Source organism: Lepidothrix coronata, unplaced genomic scaffold (genome assembly GCF_001604755.1).
Source record: "Lepidothrix coronata isolate B3197 unplaced genomic scaffold, Lepidothrix_coronata-1.0 Scaffold245, whole genome shotgun sequence".
Classification (NCBI taxonomy): Eukaryota; Metazoa; Chordata; class Aves; order Passeriformes; family Pipridae; genus Lepidothrix; species Lepidothrix coronata.
In genome coordinates, this window is record NW_016690425.1 from 333,306 (window position 1) to 354,014 (window position 20,709).

General features: G+C 39.5%; 1 protein-coding gene across 1 annotated transcript in view; it reads left to right on the forward strand.

Moving 5' to 3' along the window:
* ARID1B (AT-rich interaction domain 1B) overlaps positions 1-20,709 on the forward strand; it is a 323,028-nt gene that overhangs the window by 228,790 nt on the left and 73,529 nt on the right. The window contains exon 9 of the mRNA XM_017834907.1: positions 12,376-12,465. Within this exon, the coding sequence (XP_017690396.1) occupies positions 12,376-12,465 (90 nt within the window). The remainder of the gene's footprint in view (positions 1-12,375; positions 12,466-20,709) is intronic.

The window sequence follows — 20,709 nt, forward strand, 5'->3', positions numbered from 1 at the left end:
ACCTTAATTTCACTCTGTTAAATGTCAACTACATTGTTGTTTTTATTACGATTGATATCTTCTTTCACTGAGGATACGGATGAAGTTATAATTTTCATAAAGAAATCCATTTGTGGATACTCTGGCTTGGGAATATTATTGCTAGTCTTCTTAATTTATGCTAACCAGTGGTCAGTACCCTCTTCTGATTAAAAAGACCCTGAATTTTTAATTCTGATAATTACATGAGTCAACAGATGTGTTCCATTCAGTGTTCAACTCTACTTTCTGCAAACCTGGAGGTCTTCCACACCTGTATTGATCAGCTAGATGGCTTGAATTCCAGGACCTGTCAGAATTACAGCATTACAGCCAGCACTCCAGGCAAAAAAAGAAGCAAGAATGGGAATGGGATACCCAGAGAGAACGGTAACAGGAATTCTTGCCTTGGTGTGGATGGTAGTCAGTGTGTGGCTAGACTAGAGTGATTTAAATGCTGAGAGAAGAAAAACATGAGAAATAGTCAATCATAGTCCAAAGGGACATAGTACTGCAAAAATCTGAAGAGGAGTGATGCTTTCTTTCATGCCTTATAAAAAGAGAGACCTAAGACTTGAACTGTTTCCAGAAGTTGCTACAGTAACACAAGCCAATAGGACAGATCTTGTTTTAAACAAGAATTTGGAAAAATCTTTTCCTTGGGATTGAGCTATCCCACATACTTACCCCATGAACCACCACTACTCTAAAATTATATGTCACAGACTCCTTTTAAACATTGTTTGAGGGAGACAAGACTACCATATGAAAGTGATAAACGCTGTTTAATGTCTTTGTCGGTGACATGGAGAGTGGGATCGAGTGCACCCTCAGTGAGTTTGCCAATGACACCAAGCTGTGTGTTGGTTCAATATGCTGGAAGGAAGGGATACTATCCAGAGGGACCTGGGCAGGCTTTAGAGGTGGGCCTGTGTGAACCTCATGAACATCAACAAAGCAAAGTGCAGGGTCTTGCACCTGAGTCAGGGCAATCACAAGCACAAGTACAGGCTGGGCAGAGAATGAATCAGGACTGGCCCTGGGGAGAACTTGGTATTGGTGGATGAGAAGCTCAGCAAGACAGCAATGCGCATTGCAGCCCAGAGAGCCAGCTGTATCCTGGGCTGCATCAAAAGAGGCACAACCAGCAGGTCAAGGAAGGTGCTTCTTCCCCTCTGCTTTGCTCTGGTGAGATCCCACCTGGAGTGCTGCATCCAGTGCTGGGGACTACAACACAAGAAGAAGCTATGTTGTAGCGGGTCCAGAGGAGGGCCACGAAATGATCAGAGGGCTGCAGCACCTCTCCTATGAAGATAGGGTGAGAGAGCTGGGGCTGCTTAGCCTGGAAAAGAGCAGGCTCCAGGGAGACCTTATAGCAGCCTTCCAGTACTTAAAGGGGGCTTACAGCAAGTCTGGAGAGGAACTGTTTAAAAGGACATGTTTTAAAGGACAGGGGAAAAATGGCTTTAAACTGAGAGAGGGTTTAGATTAGATTTTGAGAAGAAGTTCTTCGCTGTGAGAGTAGTGAGGCACTGGAACAGGTTGCCCAGAGAAGCTGTGGATGCCCCATCCCTGGAACTGTTCCAGGCCAGGTTGGATGGGGCTTTGAGCAACCTGGTCTAGTGGAAGGTGTCCCTGCCTGTGACAGGGGAGTTGGAACTAGATGAACTTTAAGGTTCCTTCCAACTCAAACAATTCTGTAATTCTGTGAATTTGTAATACTATGTGCTTCTTGAAGTTTTAGATATCGTAAAATAATTGCAAAACCACAGAGGGAATTATATCCTTGTGAAATGGATATGATACCCCTGTCTAGAAAGATTATTTTAACACATCTATCAATGTTTCCCCCCTGGCTTTTCCGGAGGCAAAAATCTTGCAACAGCTTGTTGCAAGGAAGATGCATGCTGTTCATTGGCATCCAGACCAGAAAAAAACAAAACACAAAATGCCATTGACGTAGCTATGTTCTTAATCACTGCTAGTGCACAAAACATCTATTCAGCAGTTTTGGAAATCTAGAATGCTTACAAATGAAATATGTGAATGTTTCACATAGTAGTAGTTTAAAACCCTTTCTTTTGAATGGTTTGAACAATATTTAGAGTTTTTCTATGTTTTCAAAGGATGAAAAAAATAAGCATATTATAAGACGCTCTAGCTCAAGGCATTGCTTCTAGCATGGGAGCATCTAACCCATGATACCAGTTAGAATTCAGCCCAGGTCACAACTGATGTCTCAAGCCTTCATGAATTAACTAAATAGTCTCAGTTTAGTTTCATGAGGAGAGCTGATACTACAGAAGGCACTCCTATCACACTTGCAGTCTGGCCACAGAGATCAAGGAGGTGTCCTTCTCTGTAAAGGTGGTTTTCCCAGAACAGGTGCAGAAGACAGAGACACGCTGTTGAAGTTCTTCCTATTAGGTTTTCCTGATGACAGAGAGTTTCTTATTCCGGCACCATCAACCTGCTGTTTTTTACTGGCCCAAAGTTAAGCATCAGATAGAAAAACAGTAAATCACCAAAACCAGCATGCCCTGTGGTGGTTATTTTTTAGGGGTCATTTATGGGCTTTAGTTTTAAGTAGTTTCAGTTGCTTCATATCCGGTATATAAGTGTTTATATCTCTGTGTAAGCCGGAGACAAACATTTCTGCCGCATGCACTGAACCTCCTGAGGGGTCTGGGGAGCACAGCACTGAGAGTTGTCCAGCACCTTATAAAAGCTTTGTGTAAACCTCCAGCAGATGGCCAAATCAGTGGTGCTCACATCCCCATAGCTGTGCTCTGCCCCATATCTGGTGTGTCCTCTTTGTTGATTCCTGCCAGGCCTGTTTTCATCATCCTGGCAATGGCCGAGCAGCCAGCATGGCAGGGCATCTGCTGCTGTGGACACTGTGGCAGCATGCATATGACAGGCCACTTCTTGTAGCTCTGTGAGTCATTGGTAGCACCGTGCTGGTTTAAATCCATCTAGAGTATGAGGGCTGTTGAAATCCAATTAAAATATTTGCATAATTATGCATGTGTTCTGCTTCACATAATAAAATTCAAATATACTTAAACACAGCCACCAAGATTTTACAGGTATGTTTGTTGTTAGTTTCAGATGTATGCTTTAAGGCCATCCTTGGACAATTATTGTTTACATTTGATCATTAACCTTTTCATTTCTTTCTAACTTTTTTTGCTCAACCCACATATGTTTTTGTCAAGAAAATTAAAGCGACATGTACTTGTTTTTGAACATTTGGGGTTTTTTTACTCTGTCATTACTTGGCTACACAAACATGGATTGTCTCTCTTTGTGTTGGCAAATAGGGCATTAATTTGTGTTTTATCATAAGTGAAAAGGTTGTCTTTCACTCACTCGTCCCTTGCAATACTAAGCAGTGATTGATGAGCAAATGGGAAAAGTCTCTCACATCTCTATCAGTGTGTTTTTGTTGTTGTTGACAGATGGTTGTTATACCTAGATAAAATAGAGCGTAAATGTCGTAATTGGTTTGGTTTCTGTGATAGGATAGGCTGTTGCAGTTTTCAGTTTTTCAATGGACTATGTATCACTGCCATTAGAGATATTTAAAGCAGCTTTCATGCTTCATAGTTAGTGTCAGACTTGGCTAGACGGATACGTGGTGTGTCCCTCCTTAGACTAAGGAATCTGAACAATTAAAAATATGGCTTGAATTAATTCTGTCCCAGCTAGAAAATAGCCACTTAGCTTCAAAAGAAGAGCATTTTCACTACTTCCAAATAATATTTTTTTAAAAAAATGAATGAAAAACAAGGTATCCTTTCTCCTTCTTTGAGAAAAAATTCATGCATGTTGAGCTGCAGCTTGAAAGATTTGAGCGTCCCTTTGACAGCATCGCTCTCTAGGTAGATATGGAAGTCAAATTGCAAAGTAGGTTTTTAGAAAGCAAACACAAAAGAACAATTCACTCCGTTGGCAAGCTTTTCTGTTTGTTCCCCATTTCCAGATAACAGTGGACTCAAATTGTTGTGATGTGTTGATTGATTACAGCCGTTAAGTTTCTTAGTAATCAGTTTCATCACTTATTCTCAATTCATGCTTGCACCTTTGATTTCTCTTCCACAACAGGGTGATGTAGGTTGTCGTTGACTAATGAAGAACAGAATTGGTTTCGGCGTGAGACAAACGGAATGCCGACACCAATCCCAAAATGCATTAATCTTTAATAATCCACATCTGCATGTTTATAAATGATATAACCAGGGGTTGCTAATGTTGATACTCCCCCTTCCAAACAGAAGCTGACATAGGACTTGGTGTTTGCAAACTGCCTGAGACGCACGTGGCCGCGCGTGGTACGTGTGACCTTGTAGAGGGAGCTCGCCAGATGAAAGTTCTCGGTTGATTAAAAATACATGAAGAATTACTTCGCTTATGCACCAGTCTTTGGAGCTTATCGTTGTCGGGCAAGATGAAATATGGCATGATAGATCTTGTCTTCTAGGGAGATCAGACCCACCAAATGGTTTTTGGAAGCAGGTTTGCCACAAGGTGCTTTTGTCCTTTATGCATTCAATTTGCCCTTTTCTCCCCTGTCCCTGAGAACCATTGAGAACAGGGCTGTGTAATTTGCAATATAATGCAATAAGAAAAACTAGATTAGCTAAGAGTTTGTTCCTTTTGAGGGTAGTATTAGTGAGAGCACATACACTTTGCTACTAAAACACTCGTTAATCACAGGCAATGACGTAGTATGAGGAGTAACAGGCAGGACTAGCTAAATAGTTCATTGCCACACAGCACTGCTCCAATGTCCACCTGCTTGCTAAACCTGAGAGAGCCGGGAAGAGCAGGGAGGACTCAAACTCCGTCATTGATGGTCTTCCGAGTTAATGCTGCTTGATGATGAGTATTTATTCTGAGAAATTCTTACATGTAGCTGGATCAAGGGAAAAGAAATACAGATAAGAAACAGCAATTTCAGTTCACATTCACCCGTTCTTTTCTGCATGTATTTACGCTGCAGATATCACAAATGAAAACTGATATACGGTTTGTTTAGGATTTGGCAATGTTAAAGTTAGGAATTAAGATTTTTATTAGGTGACAAATATTAGAAATGTATGTCTCCTACATCTGTTGTGCTTCTTGGGCTCTTAAATTCAGTTGACACCATGAAGAACAGCTTAGAGAAAAAAAATCTCCTCATAGTTATAAATGTAGTCTAGAGAATGAGCATTGCTAATGAAAAATTGTTCCTTTTGGAACTTGGATTAAATCCCTGAGTGGAATTCTGTAGTTCTAAGTTTCAGGTGTATGGCAGGGTAGGTTTCATTTCTGGAAGGAAGAAATGAGCCAAATGTAAGAAAGAAGTACTACTGTCTGCTTTGTTAGGAGCTTTTAGATATTTAGCACTTGCATCAGTTACAATTTTATATTCTGGTTAATTGACATAAAGAAATTGAGAATGGTTTTTCACTAGCTGAAGTATGTGCTTTTTGCATTAACAAACATGTAATGATGCGTCCCAAGTAATTACGGATTACTAAATCCATACAACCCTTTGCAATCTCCTACTTCAGTCTAAATGCAAGCAAAACTGCCATTTTTATGGAAGGCTTAAAAGGACAGAGTGAAGAAAACACAGTATGATTACAGGGTTTGGATCATTCCCTAAAGAACATAGACACTTTCCCAGCGGTTTGCAGAAATTTAAGAAAATATAATTTACAAAATCTAAAAGCAATTCAGAGACCCCATAGAGGTGTGAGAGATGGTGCTGGCAAGCTGTGGCCACAGCCTCTCCCAACCCCTCTCATACCAATTCACGCTGTCTCTTTGGAGGGACGTGGTGACACAGAGTGCAAAATGTGTGGAGGGGTGGTTAAACGAGACTTTAGAGGGGGGAAAAAAAGAAATTAAGTCAGTGGCTGAGCTTTGAAGAAGTCTGTCTAGTGCAGAGCAGCAAGCGAGTGGGGAAGAAAGGAGCAAGCACCTCATCTAATCTTTCTCCTGGGGACCCAAGTGGACAAATTGGCAACCCTGTTCACAGCCTTCCCCCCCCCACCCTTTGTAGCGTAAGAACTGCTAATCGGATCCATGCTGCTGCAACTGTGGTTAGTTATTAACAGAATAAAAGCAGATTTCTTCAAAAGAACGGGTTAGGGAAAACGGCTCTACAAAATTGCAAGGTTGTTAGAATCTTAAATGCACAGCAGTCGTTTTTTTCCTATTCTGAATTAGGCGATGAATACGGCCTTTCATCTGTCACTGTGCCCATTTCTTCAGAAGACAGCCAAACATTAGGCTTCTCAAACGAAATAAAAAAAAATTGTTTGAAAGAGGAAAAATATTGGGGAGCAGGAAGAATAGGAAAATGAGAAGGAGAAATCAGGTTTTGTTTTTATTAATTTGGCCTGGTGAGAGAAATACGAGCTTGCCTGCTCTATTCAGTTCCTGTGTGCCAGCTGCTGTGAGCCACCATTTCTGAATGCAGGGATTAGAAAAGATTTAACTGGTTGCTATCCTGGGCTGCGCCATGCTGGATTGGCCTCCAGCAGAAATACACTGGGCTGGAAATTCTCCCAAGCTTAATGAAAATAATGCATTAAATGGATGGGGAGTTAGGCAGAGGTGAAATCAGAAAGAATTTCATTCCTCCAAATGAAACTTCTCATAACTGTAAAGTGATATTACAAGTCTGGAGTGGGTGTTACTGAGGATAGAAAAGCAGTGATTCCTAGATTTAAACTGCCTTATGTCTTCACTTATACAAATAAATAAACGGTGCATCCTTAATTTTGAAGAGCTCTAGTGCTTTCACAGTTTGCAGCGGGATTTTGGAATTTGTTGGAGAGGAATAGTCCTCAGGCAGACAGGTGCTTGCTATAACCTACTGGAAAGCCACTCATTATCCAGGTGAGTCGCAGCTTTTTGAAGATTCCCATTGACAGCTTGCTTTGGGCTTGTTTCCAAAATCTCAGGAGAAAGTGCTTAACTTTGATCCAAATGCAGAGGTGACTTCTGGATGGGGCATAGATGAAACAGACCCTCGTGGCAGTGTCTGCTGCTGCTTTCCCTTCCCCTCTGGAGCAAAATGAGCTTTGGCCCTGGAGGGCAATATATTTGCTTTCCTGCCCCTTGACACCAAGTCCATTGTCAGTGCAGGCAGTACTAACAATTATTTCACTTCCTACTCAGTGTGGCACTGAGCAAAGCCAGAAGGTTTAGTCTGAGTGTGCTTGACTCTCTGTATCCCAGCACAGCCACAGCTGCTGTATCTGAAAGGGTCCTCATGTCTCAGGCCTTTTAAAACATCTGCACTCAGATTACTGCATAGATATGAGGAAGTTTTAATATTTTCTGTGTCTTAATCTGAGAGGATATGCAGACAGCCCCTGGTTTTTACTGGAATGAATAAGTCATTTAAAAAATGCTGTTGATACAACAGGAAGCTTGGCTACAATGCATAAATTAAGGAAGAAAATAATCTTTGTTCTTAAGGGGTCATAGGCTTTGTGAGATGAAGAGATAACACAAAACACATGACCAGTTTCGTTTACGCTACCCATCAAAAAATTTCTTTCCTTTGAGGTCATTTTGCCTCACTTTAAATTTCCTGAAAAGCTCATTTGAAACGCTCCCATATAGAAGCCTACTTATGTTCTTTCATTTCTGATGTAGGGATCTGAGACCCAGAATGTCCCTTCTGGTGTGTAAGCCTTTACTGTCACATCTACTGTGTGATGATTATCCCATTATTTTATCAGATTTCATCTTAATCACTAGATTTTCAGGACCTCATTATTCCTAAAAGGAAGTTGTTTCAAATTCCAGTAATGGTTTGATTATCATCCTACACATCATGATCTTTTTCCTCCTTGATATTTAGCTGCAAATGTATTTTTAGAAAGAAGTCACAAAATCACAGCTTCAGTTTTTGTAATACTAAATAATACTTGCTCTTTGAGCCTCCTGTCATGTCATGCTGGTAGATGGTTCCCATTCCAGCTAACTTTTAGACTTTCTACGTTTGTCTGTATGAAGGCTCACCAGTGACACATCAGCAGGGATGTTGTGTTGTCTTATCTCTACTGGAAACAGTCCTCCTAACTCATCCTAGTAATAAATTTGTTTCTTTTGGTGGCACATTAAATGGTTAGTTACAACTGTTCGTAAGTTACAACCATTTTAGGTCAAAAAATACGGTCAGATTTTTCTTTCCTTTTCTTCTCCCATTTCTACCTTATAACCTACAGCTCTTCCATTACAAAAGGCCTGTTTCTGTGAATATAAATGTTTGAATTTTTGATACTCCAACCCGAAAGGTGATCCAAAGGGTTTCTTAGGTAGTATTTTTATCATCTTTTATATTGACTAAAATTCCCTGCTTTGTGATCAGCCAATATCATTAAATCCAATTCTAGCTCTTAATTCCTAAATTATATTGGGAATTGTCCCAAAGACAAGCTACAAGATCTTTAATTTCTGCCTTTCCTTCAGCCTAGTGTTCCCCTTTTAACACAGGCTATAATCAGTCCCCCACCCTCCTGTTTGCCAGTTCCTCACACACCTTAAAATTCTTATGCTGATATCCCTCCTTCCACCCTTAACTAGTAATTTCCCAGAGAGAACCTGTTAGCACTGAAGTGCTTTCTTGATTCAATTGTTCAGGCATAGTTCTGTGAGGTGCTATGCAGCTGCTACAGGGTATTGCAGCTGAGCATCCTCCAGTGTCATTACGGTGGTGGGAGCAGAGAGCCCTCAGCTTGTTTCAAAATGTTACTGATGTGGACTGTAATTGATTGTAAGGACCCCTCCTCAGCAGTATATCAAAGGGTCTGCTCTTGCTTGCTTTGTTGGCTCTGAGGAATTTACCTTTTACAGTTTAACTGCATGGCTGTAGTCATAATGTAATCACTGTTTAGTACTTTTGTCAGTCCATTTCTTCCAAAGGTGCTGTGCAGTCTCTCCTGACTCAATTTGAAGTGTAGATTTTCAAAGTGCAAAATGTTTAAAAGCAATTCACATAATTTAAAAAATAGAAAACCAGCTTACAAATATGTTATTAAGCATTTTTAAATTTTCTTACCTCTTCAGCTGACCGTTGGGTTTTTTTTAGTAGCAGACACTATATTACATAGACTACTGGTTTTGGTAGCTTTAACAACTAATTTTACTAGATAGCTATATGTATTTGAACAGTGTTTTGGTCTTTTAAATAAAGGGGAAAGAAATAGTGTGGCAGCTTCTATCCTTTTGATGCACATTATTGCATTTTCTGTGATTTTGCATAATAAAAATAGTGTGAAACATCCATAGTATTCACTTTGGATAAGTTTTGGCAGGTGGAGTATCTCACCAATGTGGCAATAGTGCTGTACAAAACATGGGAAAAGGTCATCCCCGTTTAAACGTCCATCTGTGTATCATTGGCTCAAAAGAGGCAGTAGTCTGTCAGTGAAAAAAAGTTATTGGATTTTTTTTTATGTCTTAAATAGCTGTAGAATTTATGTTAAAAAAGAAGAGAAGTTGTTTTTCTTTTGTCGAAGTTTCCCTTCCCTAATAAAATACAGAAGTCTGTTAATGTATTATTTAAAGTGTCTTCCAAGAATCACAACTGCAATACTGGTTGAAAGAGAGAAGGATTACTATCATTTAAAGGAAAGAAATGGAAAATCTTTAAGGTCATTTCTTTTCATGACAAAGAAACTTAAAAAGCATGGCAGACAGGATCTTCAAAGGTTTTTAAAGTCCTGTCATCAGCTCCCAATCAATAGGAGTTAGATACCCAAATTAAGAGTTCAGTTGAGTCTTCAAAGGTATTTGGGTGCTTAGCCTCCTTTTACCTTTCAGATCACTTCTAAGAATAAAATGGCAGTTTGACTGAAAACATTTTGATGCAATACCTTGATGTCCAGCATCTGGATAATCTGTAGTACCCACTGATAATTAGCATAGCAGATACTTCTCCTGAAAGTTCGTTGTTAGAGTATGTTTATGAAGTCGTTTTCCTTTGTGAAGCAAAAAATTTGCTTTAAAGCTTGTTGAATACGGGGAAAAAAACAGAAGTAAATGTAAAAAAGCGTACTGATAAAATAGCATTAGTGTTTGCAGAGGCTAATAATTTCAGTAAATTTGCAAAACTCTGCAGTCTGTATTAACTAAGGATGCAGATAAAACTGCATCATGTTGTACGTGTGCGGTTCTGGGCTTTGATTTTCGTGGTTTATGCTTGCACATCTGCCTGTGCAGGATAAGGTTCCTGACAGAGAACTGATGTTATTATCCGTGTAAAAAATAGAGACCATGTGTAATACGCAAAATATGTTGCCTAGCATAGTTATTCTATGCACTATAGCATCTCTCAAAGTTGTCAAGCCTCCACCTAAAGGGGGACCCTGCTGAGGGCTGTGTGGTGCAGTCATGACTACCCTGCCTTTATTAATATTTTTAAGTGTTTGCAAAAATCTTAGATGGTTCTGATCTACTTAAAGTATTCTGTCTGATAGCAGTGCCTCGGGCGTACACAGTGGAAGTGGCAGTGCCCTGTGTTCACATGGAATTGCTGTTTGTTTACGGTTTTTGAGTCACTTCCTGTCAAGCCAAAAGCGTTCATTATAATGAAGGCACTTACTGTCTCCCCAGCCTGCTCTTGAGTGACATCAAAACACAGTCTGGGTTTTTTCATTATTATTGTCATATGCCTCAGAGTTGGTGAATGGGCCATGGATCCCAAAGCCTCAGGCACTGAGTGGCATGTTTAGTCTTTTAGAGGTACAATTCTGCCTCTGGTCCAGCATTTGCATCTCTGAGACAGTTGTCACAGCTGCTCCTGGTAATGTTGAGTGTCACGTTTTTGGTGCAAATGCACCTCATCTGAATAGCTAGGCAGTGGTTACACTCCACATTTTATAGATTTTCTTTTTGTTCTCTATCAGTCTGGCTTTTCTTCAGAGTTGGTGCTGAGACTCAGTTGGTTTGAGGATGGGAAGGGGAGAGGGCAGAGCAGACACATTTGCTTTCCTGCTTTTATGTCCAACTTGGGGCTCTTCATGGCTCTAAAGAGCAGGCCCTGCTGCCCCGCTGTCAGCCCAGCTCCCAGCGCCAGGACTGCCCGCAGGATTCTTGCTCCTGCACTGCCGAGGGGCAGCTGCTGAGCAGGAGGAAATGAGTCTCAGCAGGCACAAATCTATTGCCTCTGTTTTTATTCGTTCCATTTCTTTCAAACGGAAAATAATCTGAACACTTTCTGAGGATGAGGGATATAAATCTGTCTCCTGCTATTTATACCGTGCTCATCACTGCAGTGTCTAAATGCGTAAAGTATATATTTGCTGCTTAATCTGAGGTGGTCTTCAAGCCTCTTGGGCTGTCACAAGTAGGCATATCTCAGACCAGGAGTGAAGAGGAGTCCTAGGGGATGTCCAGGTCTCATTGTACTCCTGTGACAAGTTGACTCTTAGGCACAAGGCCCTTGGGGCATTGGGAGGGTGGTAGCATTGACCTCCCTGCTTCACATGGTGTTGAATGGTGACCCAGAGGAGTGACTTGCATCAGTGCAATGAAAGCCTGCTTTATTATCCATTAACATTGAAAGGGAAGATTTTGTGTCCTGAGCCTCACAGACAGCACTGTGAGTGCTGTTCTTGTTTGAGTGGGTAGACAGCAGTGGATGAATTCTCTGGATGTCTTTTGAACGAAGTAATAAAAATGGATCTGTCTGTTCTGGGTAGTTATTTTAATAAATAACTTCCCTTTGCTTTTATTTGAATAATAAGATACCCCTTTTCTCTCTGATCTCTTTCAAACATGCTTCACTTTCACCACATGCACCTACATATTGTTGTTTATTCCCATATTCTACATGGACATTCAAACAATATTGAAACCACTGATTCATCGAAATAGTTTTTAAACTGTTGTTATTAGTCATTTTTGTATTGACCGAATTTTTCATTGGTAATATTGTTGGCAGCAGTCCATGTCTGCCTGGCTGGAGGCCAGTTTAAGCTCAGCAGGATGAGCCCTATTGTTCAGCAGACTTGGATTTTGTTAAACTCTCCAACAGAAATATGTGTCAGGAGATTTGCAGCTATAAATTGGATCATATTGGTGAGGTTGGGAACTCGCTCAATACAAAATTGAACATTTCACCATGCCTGTTGCTAAATGTGTTTGTGCATGTTTCCTACATGGGTTTCAAAAAATAAAAGAAAAAAAATATGAAAAAAGTTTGACCTGTTGAGCTCTGCCTTTACCTTATACAGTTGGTAATTTCTTTGATGTTGAGTGGTTGAAAAATGCAGCAAGGCTTGGTTTTGTGCATTGAAATGTTAAAAGCAAGTCTGTTTTCCCTTTTTTCTCTGTGTGTTACAGGCAGTCAGATGCCACCGCAGCCTCCTGGCAGCCAGTCAGAATCCAGCTCCCACCCTGCCTTGAGCCAGTCACCAATGCCACAGGACCGAGGTTTGTTAGGTGTTGGGGCTTTTTTACTCGGTGTCAAATGCAGCCTTCATTTTCAGATGCACATTAGCCATGTGAGATTTCCTGGTATTTCTTTTCTTCTCCCAGGGAAAATAATGACAGTCTTCATTGTAAGAGGCTTGGGGGGTGTTCCTTCTATGGGGAAAGAGCAATGGAATAGCAGGTTTTACCAAACTATAATTGAAAACAAGGTTTTCTCAAAATATAATGAATGCCCAGGGTATAAAGGCAGTTTTTGTAAATACTTGAGTCATGTCTTAGAGAATACAACTTATTCTTGTCTATCTTGAAATTAAGATATACAGAAATAGTGCTCACTATGAGCACTACAGTTTTGCTACTGTTCTTAAAACTCTCATCTCTGTCTTTGCATGGACACGATAGTCCTCTATCCAGTTCTAGGATAAAAATATCTTTAAATATAAAAAGAAATCAAATATTTAGGTCAAATGGTTCAAACATTTGGAAATCTTGCAAGGGAAAACATTGCAGGCAACAGCACGGTTCTAAAAGGGTGCTTCCTAGCAAGTGCTCACAAAAATAAACAGAGCATTTTTAAACTAATGTTACCTTTTTTAACTTTTAAGCCTTTTTCCTTTCACCTCCTTCCTCCCTAGCTCATGGAAGATAGTTGTCACAGCTTTGTTGCATGGCCGTACATACAATCAACTGCTGTAAACTGGGCATCCTGTTCATGCAGTGGTTAACATGTGCCAGTGACAGGCTTGCAAAACAGACACATGATAACTGTGATAAACATGGAGTTATTTATGAAATGCCCCTCCTAAAATGTCTTGCTTCCAGAAATATCCTAAGTAACACCATATGGGGATACCATAAATACTAGAAGTTTTCTCGCAGTGAAACAAGTTGAACTCACAGAATGACAAATTTCTGGGATAGCATCCAGGAGGAGCTAAGAGGACTCACAAAGAAGAGCAGAGAGTCTTAATTTTTGCTATTTTTCTGGGCTGATTGTCCCCTCCTCCCGGACTGCTGATTAATGAGAACATGAAATACAGAATTCCATGCTCATTTGTTTTGTTTCCTTTTCAGTCATTCTTTATGCTCAGTTGTTAGTGCAGGGACTTATTTTCCCCTTTAAAAAATTTAGAATACTGTGCATGTTTGGTGAGAAAAAGAATGGCCTCAGTATCCAACACAAGTATATGATACCTTGTGTGATAGATGTCACAAGGCAGCAAGAATGGATCAGATGGAGGCTTTAAAGACCCAAACATCTCACAAAGATATTTACATTTCCTGGCACAACTGGGTCTTGGCACAAAATGTTATATTACCCAGTAACAATTGTTTCTGCAGTGTGTATTCCTCACCTGGCTTTGGGAGATGAGTTATGCAGGTCTGACAGAGCTGGAAAGATCAAACCTCTCTGTTCTGCTGTAGAACAAAACTGGGGGTCATTATATGGTCAGGAGAGGCAGAGGGGTATTCAGAAGTAAAACAGAGAAGACAGGTGCTATAACTGGGAAATCAAACAAGTAAATAACAGTGAAAGAATTAAAATTTACAGATTGATTTAGTCTGGTTTTTCTTCTCTGCAGTGAGACTTGTAGGTATTTTCTTAGAGAAAATGTTTTGGGGAATGTTGCGGTTTTTGAACACTTCATATGCAAAAACTAGTGTAATGTGCATGATCTTGTGACCCAGCTTGTATAAGAAGTCCATTTGGTTCATGGGGGAGATTCAAAATTTGTAACTAGCTGGATCATATTGATTTTGCAGAACATGTTCCCCAAAGCTTCTCTAAAGTCTGTGCCTTACGCACATAAACATGCGTGCATTCCCTTTTGTGCACTGTCATTGATTAGAGGCTCCTTTGAAATGGAAAACTTCACCTTTTAAAAAGGCTGTTACATTAGTTGATTCCTTTGCTTTCTTGAACTGGTTTCCACTGAACTTGAAGAAAGGAAGGAGGGGGAATGATGGGGGCTCAAAGGGAAGGTGCTTGTCATTTACTGATAAAAACCTGAGCAGAAAATCGTTGCTGCTAAGGACACCTGATCCTTGGGCATCTGTTACAGTAATTTAAACTCTCAGCTTACTGATACACTTTCTCCCAAAAAAAGAAAAGAAAAAAAATAAATGAAAATGAAAACAAAAACCCCAGTGACACTACATTCGATAAGGTAATGTTGTTTGGGTTTGCACTTTGTATAGCATTTCTTTCCTTGTTTAGAGAGAGAATTGGATAAACAAAGGACTAGTATTCATTTCTTAAGCAAAATCTTCTGCTCTGAATACTTGAAAAAAATGCTATTTATCAGCTATCGCGAAGCTTGACTGACAGGTGGAGTCTGAGCTTTAACACTTTTGGATGCTAAACCACTGCCTTGAACCATTAAGTTTACACTTACCTTAGTGTTTGACTGTATTTTACCCTGCATTCCATGGTTGCTCAGCACCCAGCAGGGATTTTTATGTTTGCCGGCCTGAGAGTATACATTCCCTATCATACAGTGCAGCATGAAGCAGTGAGCATATTTTTACATGCACACTCTATGTGCAGAAGGAGAGGAGTGGTATTGTTGTTCATATGTACAGCAATAGAAATTTCTTGGGGGATTGGATTTTTTTGTGCTCTTCAGCTTTTTTTTTATATAGCTTATTTCATACTTTCTGTAAAAGTAAGCATGAAAATGCTTACTTTTTAAAAATAATTTTAAAATCTTTCATTTCCTGCTCGAGCTGTAGGACATTTGGACCTGGTCAGTGTAAATGGAGCATGCTATCCTAGGGACTTCTGTTCTTGTCCCAGAATTGGTAACTGGCCATTGTTGTTTGATGCCAAATCAGTGAAATGGTTTTAGTTCTACAAACAAATGTTGTCTACCTAGGTAACAAGAAATTATATTTACTTTTATATATAACCTATGTCTCAGCTTATGTGTCTTTAAAAGTACTGGGACTTGAAGTCCCATACATCATAATGGACTGTCAGAGCTGGACAGCTCTGGGGATAGAGGGAGCAGGCCGTGTAGGTCTGATGTCAGAAGTCTCTTGGAAAAGCAGGAGTAGCCATGGCTGCTCTCCCTGCATGTGTGTTAACTGCTGCTGAATCCCAACAATTACCATTACTTGGGGATACCATAATGGCAATGTAGTCATGACTAACTGAGGTAGTCATTTAAATTTGCTATGCTTTTGGGGGGAAGGAGGATGCATGTTTTGCTCTTTTTTTCTGATAAATCTACTCCAGACTTTTCTTTGTATGATCAAAAGTAGGGGGTTGAATTTTTGTGTTTATTGAACTCAAAGCTTTTTATAAGCTTTTGTTGCATCAGGCCCAGAGGTAGGGCAGCAATGATACCACAGCTGTCATGACCATTCGGCAAATAGTTGAAGTACACACAGTCTCTTGAGTTCCTTATGTTCAGCTGTACCTACTCACTTGTTTAAGTTTTGGAAGCTGCACTTTGAGGATGTCCTTAGTAGCCAGAACTGCTCAATGAGTTAGAAGTTATTTCTAGGGATCAAATAGAAACCCAGCATATCCCAATTAACACCCTAAATTAGTTTCCTGAAGCTGCAGCGTGAAAAAGGAACCTTCATCTTGGCCTTTAGCTTATACTCCCATTCTTACTTTTGTAAACTAATGGAGATTTCCATCTGCCTATACAAATACTCACCTGTTCAAGCACTGTTAGGAGAATATGTGTCACAATAATGTTGAAATAGGCACTTTTACCCCCTGCAGGAATGAATGGTTCCGTACCTAATTTTGAAAAAGCTCAGAAAACTTACCTGCTTTTAAGTAGTATTTTTCATGCTTATGCAGTTGGGTATGTACATGTCAGGTTTCAGTCTTATATTAAAATAGTGAATTGGGAGTTCCTAAAAACCATTGAATTTAATGGAAACAGTTAATGACTTCACGTTATTACTCTGGCGAGCACTCTCATAATGGGGATACTTAAAGAAGCCTTATTTATTAGTGCAAATGTATATGGGTCAGAATTAATTTTTAAAAAATCTTTAATTGTTTTCCCCTTATAATTTTCACAGCGGTACATAGTTAAATATTCATGATAATGCTGATGATATGCTAAAGGTCTGAAATAGATCTGGAGTCTCAAAATCAACACAGGTTATTTAACCCTTTTCATCTAATGCACCATTGGGGACTTGCTGAGTGAAATCCCAGAGCACTGGAATAATTAGAAGATAGTAATGAGGATTTAATTAGTCCTTGAGATATGCTGAAATAGGACCACTGAGAACTTTTCTTTTTGGACATGGATTGCAAGCAGAATTGCTGTTGCAGCTGCTGTGATGTGCTGGAAAATGTATTCCATTGCTTGAGGCATTTTCATGGCAGCATTCTGTCAGATCTATGTGGACAGTGCCCAGAGTAAGCACCTCCAAAATTGTTGAATAGAACTCGCCACCTTCTCCATCACCTTCTCCCAGCAGTTTTTCATTTTTAGTTTTTTCTGTCATTCTTTCTGTTCTAGCTTTATTTCTTTCCGTTGTTGACATGATCCAGCTTTTGAGGATTGTTGTACAGTTATGTGCTCTGTTAAAAACATATCACAGACAGAGACAGGGAATAAGAAACTGCAGGCTTGTAGGAGTACAGGTGTTGTAGTAAGCAAAATTTGGATCTTTTTGACACAACTGATTGTAAGGTTTATCCTCAGATCTTGTCCTTATTTAGTATTAGATCTTCACAGAAGTGATATTTATCAGTAGCTGTAATGTAGTAAATTTAAATAGCTTTTTTGGCAGCCAAGATGTTATCCAGCAAGAGGTAGTAACAGATGGGATGTGATCGGGCATTTTGATGTTCTCTTTGTGCTTCCCTATAAACACTAAGTAGCAACTGAATTCCTGTAACTACAGTTTCCTAATTTGCTCATTAGATTTCATATAGGTATTTTTCTCCCCTTTAACTGTTTTCTGGGCATGCTTATTTGTACACAGTCATCACATAAATTCTACAGTCATGTATTTTCTTCTAACAAAATATAAATGTTTTTGCTTGTGTGGAAGACGCAGAATACCAATTGGGTGTTTTGCGCCTACAATTCCTGATGAGATTTATGGCTTAATACTGACATTCAATGGTAGAGATTCTTTTCCCTGAAATCTATTTTCTTCTTAAAAAGACAAACCAAAAGGAAGAAAATAGATCAAAGAATTCTTATTGTAACAAAAAAGATACTGTAGTTTGCTTTTAGATCTTAAAAAGACTTTCCCTGAGAATACGTTTTTTGCTCTCATTTGGGGATTTTGGGATCTATTCAGAGCACTGAGGAGCTAGAGAATAAAATGATTCTTGTCATTAAAATTCTTCTGCTTGCCATGTTAACGATGACACCACTTAAGGTTAAATCAGACTTGGTAATAAGTTTACTTGATGTAGACTGAAGTGTTTCAGGCTCTTAAAGAAAGATGCTTGAGACATGCATTGAGTGCAAAGCCACAGGTATTTTTGAGTGCCTCTTCTGCACATAGCGCTCCAAGTGGGTCAGTGCGGAGGAGCTGAGCTCTGCCTGGTATGTAGGAACACTGTGCCAGGCTGGGAGGAAATCTTCATGCCCAGAAAACTGGGGTTAGAGGAATTATGCCCTCAACAGCCAGAAAAAGTGCATCACATAAGGAGGAAAAGCAGGTTTTAGTTGAAACTGTCACACTTAACTCTGTAAAACATACCTTTTTCATCTCAAGTCACGTGATGAAGTAGGAACATGATGCATACAAGTACACAGAGCAGATCTATATGTGATGGCAAAGCCAAGCAGTAGAGCTGTGCGCTAAACTTCTTTGGTGACTCAAAAAACTACAGTAGTTTCTCAATTTAGTGAGTGCTAAATTTATCATCAGTCTTTAAAAAGGATCAGGCCATGATTCGTTTTTACCTCTGTATTTTTAATTTGACAGTAGAAGTGCACTGAAATGTAGTCTCAATGTGATGAGCAAAAAAGCTACAATATGTCTACTTTAATTAGTAATCAACATTTCTGGGTTGAAAGGTTACAGTTTTTCTCACTGAGCTGTGGAGTGAATAGCTTTGTGTCTGTCTCTCAAGCACTTCAGGAAGATCTGCTTTTCTTGCCCAAGAGCATTAGAAGTTATGTTACTCTGCCAAAACAGGTTAATTGTTAAAGAAATCAATTGCCATTTCAGGATGCTGTTTTCAGACTGTACTTGGGTTTCAAATATACACCAGCCAGTCTCAGCTTTAGATTGATATGATCTGTGGCCTACACTAAATACATGGCAGTACTGGCCATCTGCAAGAAGAATTGAAGCAGAAAAGGGTATGATTTACATGCGACAAGCCACACTGGGAGACAGCAAAACTGCAGAAGTAGGGTTTGAAGTTATCTGTACCATCAAAACCCAGAGTCGGGTCTCAACAAATACATTTTGTATATTAGCAGATGGTCATTGCACTCTTCTTGCTGATGTAAAATCTTGTTATACTTGAGGATGAATCTTTATTTCATTTTTTAAACTAAAGTGGGGATTCTCTTTTTGAATTAGGGAGCAAAATTGACTTATTCTGAGAGAGTTTATATAGTTGCCAACAGAGAGACTTCTCAATAGAGAAGTTTTCACTGACTTCATTAGGCAGCTGTCAAATTCCCTGCCTCTGGGCTCAGGGAGCAAGATAAGCCACAGCAGTTACTGATGAAGAACTTGACAAAGTGACAGTCAATGTTGCTGTCACCAGGCTTGATATAAAGTTACTGGGTATGACCCCTGTCCCTGGGACAGCTTCCCGTGGTGGCCTATAAACTGGGAGCTGCCTGTGGTCTGCCTGTTCAACAAAACCATTGTTTTCAGGACACTCTACTCCCTTAGAAACTAAATTAACCTTTTTATGAAGCTTCTCTATAGATAAAGAACCTCTGATCTAAGACATTTTATGTCATTTTAAGTTAATATATAGGACAGCGAGTTGAAATCTATGTAATATATATATTAATAGCTAACACTGGATAGTTCTTTCTATCACAAAGGATCCCAAAAGGCTGCGGAATAAATGCTCATCAGGGAACAGCTGCAAAACAAGGAAGAGTAAAATCAGTCAAATCATAAATCACGGTAAAAATAAGACTGATACAAAGGCATTTGGGGACTGAGGAAAACACACTGATTTTGTGTTTTTGAAAAAACATTATGGTTTATTTTACATGTGTGCAAGACAGAAAAGACACATCGTGTATTTTAGTCTTGTCCACAAAATATATATATATGTATGTGTGTGTGTGTGTGTGTGTGTGTGTGTGTGTATCATGGTATTCAATATATTTACTTCATGAAAAAGAAGATCTGAGTTGATCCAAGGAACCTTGGAACAGCAGTCTGTGGGGAGAGTAAATTTTTCAAACCTGAAATTTAGACTGTTAAGCCTGCAGGCCTTGCATATTATACATTTAAAAATGCCATTCCTTCTTTGCTCTCCTCCGTGATTTTCCTAAGTATGCATGTTATTAGGCAAACTTGGACAAATGTTGATTGTACAAAGCAGACGTACTCCTCAGGTTTTTATTGTTGCTGCTGAAATTAATTCTAGCAGTCCAATCTACCTACTAAAATTAAGGATTCGCTTTGGGGGCAGTTGGGAGGGCAGGCTTTTGTACTACAAGTCACTGCTGCCCTGATTTTTCAAGCACCATAGTAAAATCATCTTGTGTAAGGTATGTTACAATAACAAATTATGTGTAACATGGTGGATGAGCAATGGTTTTTTGTTTAGCCAGTACATCAACATCTCCACAAATGTCTTTCCTTCTCTGTCCTCAGTATAGCACTTAAAATTTGCATCAGAGAGCATTATGCAAGGTTTGCATTAGGAAAGGTTGGATATTTCTTCCCCGGCTACCATCTGGGTAATCTGTCTGATCCTTCCCCAGATTCTAATTTATCAATGATAGATTATATGAATTTCAAGGCTAGGCAGTAGCAGAGGGAGGTTTAGGGGTGGGAAAAATTTAAACATTATTGCATGCTATACATAGACTGGGTTTTGCAATATCAGAGACAGAAGCAGAGGAGATTCAGCCAGTTAACCTAATAGCACAGCTGGTAAAACACCAGGGGGTCTGGGTTAAAACCTTAGCTAGGTCATTAGTTTCCATCTTCCCCAAAGCTATTCACGTTGTGAAGAGAAGCAGTCAGACAAATAAACAGTGAGGAGACTGCAAGATAGATATTAAAGCATAATAAGAAAATAATTTTAAAGAAAAATAAAAC